The 13,303-nt window shown below is 37.4% G+C and overlaps 1 protein-coding gene across 3 annotated transcripts in view; it reads left to right on the top strand.

The window, feature by feature from the left end:
* Positions 1–13,303, top strand: part of SH3RF1 (SH3 domain containing ring finger 1) — a 180,177-nt gene that overhangs the window by 130,619 nt on the left and 36,255 nt on the right. For all 3 annotated transcript variants that reach the window (XM_077868519.1, XM_077868521.1, XM_077868520.1), the window contains one exon: positions 8,657–8,959. In XM_077868519.1, the coding sequence (XP_077724645.1) occupies positions 8,657–8,959 (303 nt within the window). The remainder of the gene's footprint in view (positions 1–8,656; positions 8,960–13,303) is intronic.

Below are 13,303 nucleotides of genomic sequence, written 5' to 3'. Positions count from 1 at the left end.
GGCCACTGTTCCCTGTTGGTTTCTGTCTGGCCTTCACTCGTTGACCTCACCTGCCCTAGCTCTGCTGACCCATCATTTTTGCACCTTTTACCTTTAATGTTAGAAATCCATTGTGCTATTTCTGAGGTCTCTTTTTCTCACAAGTCAGAGGGCGTGTGTCTGTGTATCCCTTTTCTCCTATGTACTGTGCATAGTACTATGCCTGGCTTATAATAGTCACTCAGAAACAAAACAAAACAAAACAGAACCACACATTTGAATGAGTGAACGACTCCATTAGGTTTGATTGTGGTCACCGTGGATCTGAGGGCTCTATACTTGACAAAGAGGTCTTTGCCTCTGAGTATTTTGAATGGGGTGCTTTTGTTTTGGGTTGAGGAAAAGTATCAGTACTTTACATAGGAATAAAACTTTATAGATATTAAGTCCCACTTCATATTACACACAGCACATAGGAGACACACCCAAGATAAAGTGACTTGCCCAGGGCAGCAGAGCAAGTGAAGGACCAGTTGGGATCCCTCTGAATAGTGAGAATAACTCACATTTATATAGAGCTTTATAGGTTACAGAGCACTTTAACCTGTATTCATTTTTACCTCGGGTATACAGAACTGATGTTACCTTTCCCATTTTATACAGCTAAGGAAACTGAAGCCATGGAATTTAAATGGTCTATCCAAGATCACTTAGCCAGTGAGAAGAGACCTGACTCCAACCCAGACCTTGCAACTTTACGTGCCCAGCTTTTCCTATGGTTTTCTTTCTCCAACAATCCTTTATTCAGCTCACTAAGATAAAATTCTTTTTAGGCTTTCAATGAATAAACACCCCCTCGTCCTTTACATTTCAGAATTAGAAACCTGAAAAAGAAAATTTTAGTTTATTTTTTTTGTAATGGTTGGGTCCAGCAGAGGTGAAGATAATGAAAATAAGCAAAGGAACTAAGTAACTGATGTCTCACCTCCTAACCTAGTGCAGTGGGACAGTTACGTAGAAAATCCTTTTCCCTTGCTAGGACATCACGAAGGTTGTATTGAGTTTGTTTTCCTCACCACCCTGCTGCATAAAGGAGTAACCGGTATTACCAGAGAACTGCCTCAGGGCTCCAGAGGCTTCAGGAATGTGGGCTAGGGGAGACAAGGGGAGAAGTTTCAGTTTTCCTTTTTCTGTTCAGCAAATTTGTTGTGCTTAGTGAGCCTCAGGACACAGCTACCTTGGGTGCAGCTCCTCTCTCCTCAGAAACCTCTGAGAGTCTAGAGCTGTGCTATTATGTACGTGTAGATACTGAGCACTTGAAATGTCCCCATCCAGATTGGGATGTCCTATAAGTATACAATATACACTGGATTTCAAAAGAAAAAAATGTAACTATTTTAATAACATTTTTAGTTTTTAATATTTATTCTATTTCTTTTCTAAATATTTTACTTATTTGAGAGCGAAAAAGAGCACACGCAAGCGAGAGGGAGAATAAGGAGAAGCAGAGGGAAAGGACAAGCAGACTCTGCTAAGCACAGAGCCTGGCATGGGGTTGAGTCCCCCAACCCTGGGATCATGACCTGAGCCAAAATCAAGAGTCAGACGCTTAACTGAGCTACCCAGGCACCCCTATTTCAATAACTTTTTAATGTTGATTATGTATTTATCTTGGATAATTTGGATTAAATAAGATACATTATTAAAATTAATTTCAGCTGTTTCTTTTTAAATGTGGCTATTAAATTTTTTTATTACACGTGTGGCTCATATTATACTTCAGTTGGACAGTGCTATCCAACTGAGAGAGCCCCTTCTTCCCTTGATAGTTCTAAGAGACTGACATTTTTATTCTTTCAACAAATATTTACAGAGCCCTAAATGGAGCTGTTGGCTGAGGGAGGCTTTCAGATCAATTTAAAAGACTCCTGAGTAATCCCTTCAGTCTTTCTAATTATTCCTTTTTTGTGAGGGAGTCTTGTATTATAAATGAAGACTGAGCTTGCTTTTATATTTGGATTATCCAAAAACAAAAATCTTGTTACCTAAATTGCAGGGAAGAATGGAGGACTAATGGAAATAGAAATTCTTCATTGCCATTATGTAAAAACATTTTGGAAAGGACTGTAACCTGAGGCAAAATATTTTTGCTAATAGGAGGTAAATAGCATGAATATATATCCTATAGCATTTGTTGACGGCTGTTATTCAGTGTCTAACTGTCTGGAGAAAGAACAGTTGGACCTAACAGTGCAGCAGAACACTAAAGTATCTTTTTAAAACATGGCTTTATGAAAGTGCAATTCAAACCAGCGAGGAAAGGGAGACTTAAATAAACAGTGATGGGCCATCTCCTGAGCTGTGTGAAAAAAACAGCATGCTATCCTCACCTGATTCTTTACGTAGATGGGCACATGGTTCGAAGATTGAGATGTAAGAAGGAGCCATTAAAATATTAGGAAAAAAGTAATTTTATTTTTAAAAATAATTATAGAATAAGATTTTTAAAGCATGGTAAATTGAGGGGTACCTGGCTGGCTCAGTTGATGGAACATCCAACTCTTGATCTCAGGGTTGTGAGTTTGAGCACCAAGTTGGGTGCAGAGATTACTTTAAAAAATCTTTAGGGGCACTTGGGTGGTTCAGTTGGTTAAATATGTGACTCTTGATTTTGGCTCAGGTCATGATTTCAGGGTCATGAGATCTGGCTCCATGGTTGGCTTCATGCTAGTCATGGAACCTGCTTGGATTCTCTCCCTCCCTCTACCTCTGCCTCCCACCCTGCGCTCACACATGCACCTGCTCTCTCTCTCTCTCTCAAAAAAAAAAAAAAAAAAAAAAAGGATAAAATATTTTAAAAAATAAAATCTTTTTTAAATTAAATAAATAAATAAAATCTGGTAAATTGAGATGGCATAATGGAAAAGATTGATAAATTTGGCACATAAAATAAAAAGGTATGTATAACAAACATACCAAGGTAACAAATTGGAACAATATTTTTAATTTGATGGATATATATACATATATACACATACGTATTATATTAAAGAATGGTTTATATGTGAAGACCAGTTATAGATCTATAAGAAAATGATTGATAATACCCAATACTGTTAACAATGTGGAGAAAGAGACTTTTTAATTGACTATTGGAGGTATATCTTCAATTTACACAATGTTTTATGTCAAATATATTGCAATAAAAAACAGACCCTGGCTGTTTTGCGGTTCCCTGGGTGGCTCAGCGGTTTAGCGCCTGCCTTCGGCCTAAGGCATGATCCTAGAGTCCCAGGATCAAGTCCTACATCAGACTCCTTGCATGGAGCTTGCTTCTCCCTCTGCCTGTTCTCTGCCTCTCTGTGTGTGTGTGTCTATCATGAATAAATAAATAAAATCTTAAAAAAAAAAAAAAAAGAACCAGACCATTGGAGATGATCAAAATTTGACACCTTTTGGAGCACAATAAGGCATTAACCCTTCCTTCAAAAGGGTTTTAAGCCTATTCTTTGATCTAACAAGTTCACTTTTAGGAGTTCACCCTGCATATATACCTGCACAAACATGCCAAGATATATTAAATGAAGACAGCTCTACATAATGAAATACCATGCTATCAACCTCTCTCTATTGATACAGAAAGATGTTCATGTGATATTGTAATAGAAGAGAGTAGTATATACTCCTTGGTTTCACTTGTAGTAAAAATTAATAAAATAGATGCATAATTAACAATGTCTACATAGAAAATATATGGAAGGATATGTTCTAAACTATTAAGCTTTGATACATCTGGGAAATGAGTTGAGGGGAGACGTGGGAAACTGAGGCTTTTCATTTTTACTTCATATTATTCTATACTCTTTCTTATAAAAATAACAGACATACATTTCTTTTATAATATGTTCTTTAAAGTCTATTTGCCTCTCTTAAAAAAACCTTTTATGTTTAAGGGACACTCTAATGGGTTGTGAATTAGAATAGGCTCCTTCCTCAGACCTACTGTTTATATTCTCTGGTGCTCAAAAACTAGACTGATTCATCTATAAAGCTTCATATCAAATAGTGACTATTCAACATAGTTTTTATTAAACATTTTTTTTCTCTTTTTAAGACATATAAGTTTCATCTTTTAAAAAGGTCATATTGTCTTTAGCAAAGAAGATAGCTACATGCACACACAGATTATTTAGACATTTCTTCAGCTGCTTTGTTATTTTTATTATAATATTTTGTCAGTATTTCCTTTCTCATATTTAATTATACTTATAATAATCCTCCATCTGAATTTTAAAGTTTCCCAAAAACAGACATTACAGTTTAAAGAGATTACCAAATCCCATTTGTCCCTGCATTAGCTCCACTGTACTGAATTTTACCTTGTGGGCAACCTAGGTCTCATCAGATATTCCTTACCAAGTGTTTGGAGAAGGTATATTATTAGGGCACAAATTTATTTTGCAGGTGACAATACACTCCTAAACCTAAAGGTCATGGTTAAATAAATGTCACAGAAAGCCTACATGAGTGAGCTCAAATAAACATTCATAAATGAATGTTAACAAAATTCAATTATAAGCTGCCAGATCCTTGCTTTCCTGTTGTTGCTGAAGGTTAAGTTACACTGAGAATAAAAGTGTCTTTAAGTTTCTGCCTGATTTACTTAATGCCTTTCCCAAATAGTCTTGACTTTGTGATATTCTCTGGGACTTATAAAGGCAGCAGATAGCATTTTTTAGTACTAACCTCTGCTGCTTCAGAAAAAGTTTAATTTTAAATTATAGCAACATTCTGTTAACAAATATAACTGCCCATGTGTAAAAATGAAATGAGGGAAAAATATAATAGGTGATTTAGAGGAAGAGAAATGAATGATGTGAAATAGAAAAATGAATTATATTTGCTTAAAGTGAGATAATGCATTACACATATGGACAGCTAAAAAAACAAAAACGGTCATTGGCTCCAACTGTCTCATTTTATGGATGAGGATCAGAACTGTGGTCTTCAGTCTGCAATTCACTGGTTCCCACTGTACCACGATGTGTCTACCTATATGCACATACTTCTGCATGTGCACTTTATGTTTCTAAACATGCCTACTATGGCCCAGCAGTTCCATTTCCTAGACATATAGCCAATATCTGGATGAGTGCTTATGTCCACCAAAAAATATGCATGAGATTATTTATGGCAGCATTGTTCTTGATAGCCAAAATCTATAGGAAGGAAAGAAGAAGAAAGGGAAGGAGAGGGGAAAAAAGAAGAGGGAACAGGAACCCAAATATAAATCAATAATAGAATTCCTAAATAAATTGTAATGTATTTGTACAATGGAATATTCCATAGCTCTTTTAAATTAAAAGACTGATTCATAGGGCCATATGGATGAATCTCAAGAAGTATATTGTTGAATGAAGGAAGCAAGACGCAGAAAAATATAGAGTGCGTGTGTTTCTTTATAAGTCTGTTTGTAAGCTTCTTGAGGGCAGGGACCGTTAGTCTGCATGTGTAGATCTCTAGCATCTAGTGTATTATCCAGCAATGGAACGTGTGATCAATATGTATTTATTTTGATGGCAAATATATAATAGAGAAGAAGATACAGGGAAGCACCTAGTATTTTTATAATGAGAAAAACAATAGGAAATATAGGGAACAATTCTTTATTTCCTGTGTTTATTCCAGGACACAGCATACAGAAACCTGAAATTTTAATACAATATTAACTATAACTGACACTTGGCTGGATGTGAACAGAACTAGACTATGGTAATATTTCAAACTGTTTCAAAGCAGACAGTGCCAATGGAACCTATGATTTGATCCCAGGATTCATTTAACTGTAATATCAAGGACATGTCATAGTTTTTAAAATTCCTATTTTTGGCCTTAATGGGGAGGAAGTCTTCTCAGCTCCTTTTCTTATTTCTTACTCAGTGCAACATGAATGCTAAGTTAATTGGCCAGATTCCAGCATATGGATACATCATGCTTTTGAGGCTTTGTGCCTTGAGATCTAAATGAACTTCTATTAGAAGGCATTTTCTGACTCCTTTTCTTCTGGCATTGCTGAGGTTTGGGCCACTCTCACCATAATAATAAAACATTACATTTCTTCCTTTGGGCATGTGTTTTTCTTGGGGACCACCAGGAGGTAAGAGGATAGACCAAAGTAGGATTTATAAATACTACCTAATTTTTTTTTTCAAAATATAAAATCCCAGTATTATAGGTAATGACAACAGTCAGTCAGATTGGTAGTATTGGTTATCCCTAGTGTCCTCCAAATGGTAAATTCAGGTTTTGGAGGGTCCAGTGATCTTATGCAAATGGTAAAATTTCAGGGTAGAATAGCAGGTCAAGGAAGTGTGAATTATGGATCTCTTGGGAGATGCCACTATAATGTTATAATAAGGCCAGCCTTTAATAGTACTTCATTTCTTCTTTCCTAAACACATAACACAGAGTCCTTATGATCCTCTTTTGCCTGCCATTTGTACCTGAGGCATTGATTGTGTTAATGGTGGCATTACAGCCTTTTACTCTTGAAAGTTTATTATGTGGAAAAAACCCTGAAGTCTGAAGGAGAGGCACGCTCCTGTTTGAAAAAGATGTACCCTACTAATTGTAGATTACACAGGCCAGATGAATTCAAGTCCTGGGGAAGCCACAGGAAGAAATAATCAATTTGCAATCATCTATAGAAGCAGTGGCTACTGAGCTGCGATTAATGCAGTGTTGTGAGCAGCTAGTTGTACCAGAGCAAGTTCACTTTGTAAATATTGACTGATGGGATTTCCATTCTTCCAGTAGGAAATTTTCATCAACGGGTAAAGAGACATGATCCTAACCATTTAGGTGGGTGGAAAATAACATCTGATGGTGATATTTTTTTCTAAGGGCATTTGTGAAGTGCTGAACATGCAAAGCTGAGATGAGAAGATCCTATTGTCCTTAATCTTTACCTACATTACCTTTTTAAGAAGTCTATTCTTTTTCACTTTAACACTTTTTTTTTTTTTTTTTATGAGAGGTTAAATTAAGTGCTCAATGATTTCCTATTACTGTAATATCTAGGTAAGTTCTGTACAGCTTGTTATTATTGCAGCTTTCTGGAAACATTGTATTATAGCTCAGGGAAAACAAATTTTTTGTTCTTTCCTTTCTTGCTGGTGTTACCAGCCCAGAGCACAACTTTGGACCCCTTGGACTCTTTGTAATCAGAAAACTTTTCGAATAGACAAGTTAGCTTGCCAGTAGCACTTAGATTTCATGTTTTACCCCCTTGTGATTTTAAAATGTAAGCATGTATGAAAAGAATTGATTCAATGACATTACAAACAGATATCAAGAATGTCTACCAACCTTTTTGTGAACTTCTCCCAAAATTCACAGAGGCAGGAGGTTAATTCATGTGGAAATGGGTAAGTTCACATATAATGCTTTCATTCTTTGTCGTCTTGCCCATTTTTACCAAACCCAAGAGTTGCCCCTTAGTGTTCACTTGTGCTCTGAGCAAATACCCGGCCATTATCAGGCAACAGAAGATTTGGTCAGACTTTCTTTCTCTTTCTTTTCTTTTCTTTTCTTTTCTTTTCTTTTCTTTTCTTTTCTTTTCTTTTCTTTTCTTTCCTTTCCTTTCCTTTCCTTTCCTTTTCCTTTTCCTTTTCCTTTTCCTTTTCCTTTTCCTTTTCCTTTTCCTTTTCCTTTTCTTTCTTTCTCGTTCTTTCGTTCTTTCTCTTTCTTTCTTCCTTTCTTTCCTATCTTCTTATTTTTTCATGAGAGACTCAGAGGGAGAAGCAGGCTACCTGCAGGTGGGCCAATGCAAGACTCAATCCCAGGACCCAGGCATCATGACCTGAGCCAAAGGCAGATTCTCAACCACTGAGCCACCCAAGTGCCCCTAAATTTTCAATTGTTCTTTAAATTTCATCACTGAACTGAAATGAATCTTCATTTGTTACTGGTAAATTTTAAATTTAGATATTCTGAAAATTCTTGGGGAAAATTTTTTTACCTTATTGGTCTCAAATTAAAATGGTTTGTTCTTGATTTAACATCTATTGCTTAAAAAAAAAAAAATCTATTGGGCAGCCCCGGTGGTGCAGTGGTTTGGCGCCGCCTGCAGCCCACGGCGTGATCCTGGAGACCTGGGATCGAGTCCCACGTCAGGCTCCCTACATGGTGCCTGCTTCTCCCTCTGCCTGTGTCTCTGCTTCTCTCTCTCTCTAGCTGTGTCTCTATGAATAAATAAATAAAATCTTTAAAAAAAATCTATTGCTGACAGATATAATGAAATCCTGGTATTGAGAGAAAAGACATCTCACATGGAAAAAAAGAAAAGATATACTCACAAATGCAAACTCTAAAGTGATAATGTTAAGTTGTAGATAAAAGCTGGTTGAAAGGGCACCTGGATGACTCATTTGGTTAAGCATCTGCCTTCAGCTCAGATCATGATTCTAGCGTTGTGGTATCAATCCTGCATTGGGCTCTCTGCTCAGTGGGGAGTCTGCTTCTCCCTCCCCTATACCCCTCTCCCCAGCTTGTGCTCTTGCTCTCTTGCTCTCTCTCTCTCAAATATATAAATGAAAAAAAAAATCTGGTTGAAAATAAATCTCAGTGAGTCCCTGAGAATTGTGTAACGGTCTTATGTCGATTTCTTGCTTTGCAGTTTAACTCAGCTGCTAAGCAGCTGATAGAATGGGATAAGCCTCCTGTGCCAGGAGTTGATGCTGGAGAATGTACCTCAGCAGCAGCCCAGAGCAGCAATGCCCCAAAGCACTCTGATACCAAGAAGAACACCAAAAAGCGGCACTCCTTTACTTCCCTCACCATGGCCAGCAAATCCTCCCAAGCATCCCAGAACCGCCACTCCATGGAGATCAGCCCTCCTGTCCTCATCAGCTCCAGTAACCCCACAGCGGCTGCGCGGATCAGTGAGCTGTCCGGGCTTTCCTGCAGTGCCCCTTCTCAGGTAAATCATATAAAGGTATGAAAAGAGGTTGGAAACAAAGTAACCTACCCACAAACATGTTTGTTCACTAGCTGGAAAATGCTATTTATTTTTGCCTTCAAAAGATAGTAACTTTCCTTTAAAAAAAAAAAAAAGAGAGAGAGAGAGAAAATAATAGCTCTCCTGGGAAGCCTTTTTCTTTCTTCATTCTGTAGATAGAAAAATGGAGAAGAGAAAACTAACCTGAAACTACTCAGTCATTTTCAAAGGAAGGATCAGAAATTACAAAATGATTTAAGTAATAAGTTTCAAGCAACTGCTCAGTTTTATAGAACCTTGTTTGTCATGGGACTACTTTGGAAGATCTTGCCAACTAAAATCTTTTTTTTTTTTTTTTTTTTCCAACTAAAATCTTATCTTCATCCAAACTGAAGATGCTGTGGTTGAAACTGATAGTTGACAGTTGCTTTCATCTGTGTACCTTACCCTGATACTTAGGCTTCCCAGTAGGAGTTACAGAGAAAAAAAAAAAGAAAGGACATGAAGAAACATTTAATTTAATTTAGGAATTAACCATATTTTTTTAAAAAACCTCATAAGTTCATCAAGGCTTTGGACTATCTTCAGAAGTAGCTGCACATTATTCTTGTGTTAGTAAGAATACACAAGGTGATTGGAAACACGCATGCAGTCAGCAGGCATTTATTGAGTGCCTCATTGGTTAGACCCTCCTAGGCACCATGTACACTGCAATAAGGAGCTATAGGACTTCCCTATATTAGGCCTTCATTCTGGACTGTAAAATGAGCCCACCTAAGTCACAGGGCTACTATAATTATCCAGTTAGATGACAGCTATATTTTTCCTCAACCCAAAGGTCAGAGAGCCCAATCCAAAGCAGTCTGTCATAAAGGAAGAAATTTCTTTCAAGTCTCATATTTAATTTTTAAAATTTATGCAGATTTTACATTCTACTTTGTAATATAGCTGTAGTTTGTTTTTTTTTAAACACAAGGATTATTTCCTTTAAAGAAAAAGAAACAAATACATAGTCTTGGTCCTCAGAAAGTTTTCAGTTTAATTAAAATGGCTGTTTTGGGCCACAGAATAAATATGTACAACATAGTTTTCGGTATTCCTTGCCAATTTTATTAAAAATTTTTTTCTCAAAAAAAATTTTTTTTCTCAGCCTCATTTCTTTGACCTTGCTCCTTTAGATTCATCCTGCATGTTGTGAGTTAAATGCATTCATTTTCTGAATAAGATTCTGATTTATTGGTGTTTTTTAGGTGGTGGGGAAATGAAGCTTTTGATCTTATGAGGGAACGAGGATATACAGACATACCTCACTAGAACATAAGTGTGATGAAGGGAGAGGTCTTTGTTTTTTGTTCACCAATATATCCCAAGTGTCAGACATACAATAAACACTCAGTAAATATGTATTGAATAAATGAGATACTTGAAAAATAGGTAGAAAGGAGAGCTATGTTACTTTATATGTAACTTTATATGTAACTAATGGCACCTATGTGAAAAATAAGCATGGGTTATAGATTGGAGTAAGGAATACCAATTGAGGTCGCTCTGGAAAGGTTCAAAAGATTTTTGAATAAGGTTCTGATGGAGGTGGCTAGTAAAGATGGCCATTCAGTATAAGAAAATTGAATCATTTGTGTTTTTTATTTGTGACCTAGCAACGTTTGCACAATGATGTTTTGTTAAAATAAAAGGTATATTTCTGGTAAGACAGTGGCAACTCAGAATATGAGTAGCTTTAAAAAATAGACAGTAATCTTTTGGCATTAGAGAAAATTAAAAGAGAAAGGAGGATAAACCTACCATTTATATCTTTTGTAGAGAATTCAGCAGTCAGGTGTGAGCATGTCTGACGCTGCCACACCAGAGCTGGGAATGAAGACCATAAAAGTAGAGCTATTTTTGTTTTGGTTGGAGTAGCTTAGGAAACAAGGCTCTCTCTGTGTTCCATTAAAACAGCTTCCCCTTCAACTGTTCCACCCCTCCTCTTGTATTCTAATTCATTCTGTTTTAGGTGGTAATGTGTTGCCTCAGGGATAAGTTATTTGAACATCTCCGATGGGAGATGTTTCAAGTGCTGCCTAGCTTCTCCAGCCCAGGTTTACAGAAAACAATTCCCTGTCTAGCTCACTGTGTACATTGGAGGGAACCACAGTCCATGATCAAGCAATACGTGTGTGTAGCATAGGTGATGGGCAAACACTCTCCTACCTGTGGAGATCAGTGTACATGGAAAGATGACTCATGTTAATACTGTTGAAAATAGGACTGTCCTTTTTCTCTGCCCTGCAAAGGACCAGTCAAGAGATTTGACTTCTCCTGCTCTGACCCTTTTTCCTTTTCTTTCTTTTTATTTTTTATTTTGACAATGCTGAGAAGAAGGATGTTTTATTATCCTGACTTGCCCCATTTTCTCTCTTGCTTTTCCTTAATTAGGTTTGGTTGCACTTAGAAAATCTGAAGTAAGGAGCCCAAAGAAGTGAGTGTCAATTTTTCTATCACCTGAATGGAATCCACATGTAGGTAGTCAGTGATGATGTGATGGTGCTTTTCAGCTCACCTTTCCAGCATGGGGGTAGAACCTTATCCTCGTGTGTCTATATGGAATTTAGAGATCTCTCAATGACATCCAAATTCTAGTCAGCAGGATGGGGAAATGGACAGAAGAAAGGAGCAGAGGGCTTGCTTGCTATTACATTTGGTGACTGTTGAGTGAAGGCAGAATTTTCAAATACCTAAATTGGGAAATTATTTATAGACTGTGCTGTCCAGGTGGGTCACCAAAACAAATACGCACAGATGTCTGTGACATCTGTGAAAGCAGATGATGCTCTAAATAAATAAGCCTTTTTGTCTCCTTCTCTGTCTCCACGCATATTTTTTGGTCTCTGCCAGCTGCAGGAATGCTTCATAATATTAAGTGTTTTTGTGGCATTTTTTTGAATTAACAATGGCTCCAAGGGAGCCAGAGGTGCACCCACTCATTTCCATTTGCTTTCCTTACCTCTTTCCCTCTCCACAGAGTCCTTGTGGAGGAGCCAAAACTAATTTGCAGTTCCATGAGGAAGAGAGAAAACAGGAGAAAGTTGTTCCCAACTCCGGCATTTATTCTGGGCATACTCACCACTCAGCCAGTTTACTTGTGCTTTAGTCATTCTCTGGTGACTTTTATCTCTTATTTTACTCAGTGTTAGGAGTGGCCCTGTGTTGGCTGGGGTTTGCAGAAGTCTCAGTATTCACTGCTTCCCTCCCGTGTCCATGATAGCAGACACCTTAGAGGGCATCTGGTCCAGCTTCTCACAGGCTGTGAGGTGTTTTGTCCAAGACCATGAGCTCGTTAGCAATTAACTATCTTGACTCCCAGTTTGTGGCTTTTAGAGAAACATCGATCAATCAGGAGATCATTCTTAGATATCTATAGGGTCAGGCCCAGGAAGCTGTATTTTGGTGGGGTTTTTTTTTCTACCCCAAAGATTCCATAACAATGACATGCACTTTGAAGTGAGCTTCATTGTATCTTCTGAGAAAGACTCCATCTTTTATGTGGTGCCAACTTACAAATGTTCTTGTGGTGTGTATGTATATAAACAGATTTATTGGTTAAAACAGCTAAAGGCCATTGGATTTTATCCTAGAATGAAAACTCACTGTACTTCCCATTAAAAATTGATTGGAAATAGGCTTTGGTTCACAGGAGAGACAAAAAAGGAGGGTTTGGGGAGAAATTCTTGTTAGGGCATCACTTGGATCTGCTTAGTTTAAGCCTTTGGTTGAATTAGTATCTGAGCAAACAGGTGCAGATGTGATTTTAAAAGGATGTGGATTCCATGTATAACACAGATTTATTTGTGAAAATAAATTGTATGCTGTGATGCTGGTTTTCCCTGGCCTTGGTGAGGCCTAACTCAGCGGGGAAACTCAAGTTTCCTTCGGGCCTCTGAGAACTAATCTCTGAGCTTTTCTTTGTCCTGATAATCTTTTTCTTAATTTATAGGAATTGAGGGAACTACGTTTGGGATTAAGTTTTATTACAAAAGGCCCTGCATTGTTGGAGTATCATTGTTTCCTTGGGGAAACAAGGCACCAGCCAACCACATTCCTTTAATAGTGGAGGAAAATTGTCCCATTTGTACAGGAACCCACGTGCCTCCATCTGCAGCATCAAGTGATGACAGCATTCTGCAGTTGGACCTGATCTGCAACCTGAGTGAAATTGATTAACTGAACACAGGCAATAAAATGGCCTGAATAACTCAATTTCTTTCTAGTAAATTAATCTTGGATAGTATCAGGGATAAGACACCTTTGAAAACAGCTAATTTTGCT

Source organism: Canis aureus, chromosome 24, assembly GCF_053574225.1.
Source record: "Canis aureus isolate CA01 chromosome 24, VMU_Caureus_v.1.0, whole genome shotgun sequence".
NCBI classification, from domain to species: Eukaryota; Metazoa; Chordata; class Mammalia; order Carnivora; family Canidae; genus Canis; species Canis aureus.
Note: the sequence above shows the minus strand (reverse complement) of the source record. Positions and strands in the feature narration are given on the sequence as shown.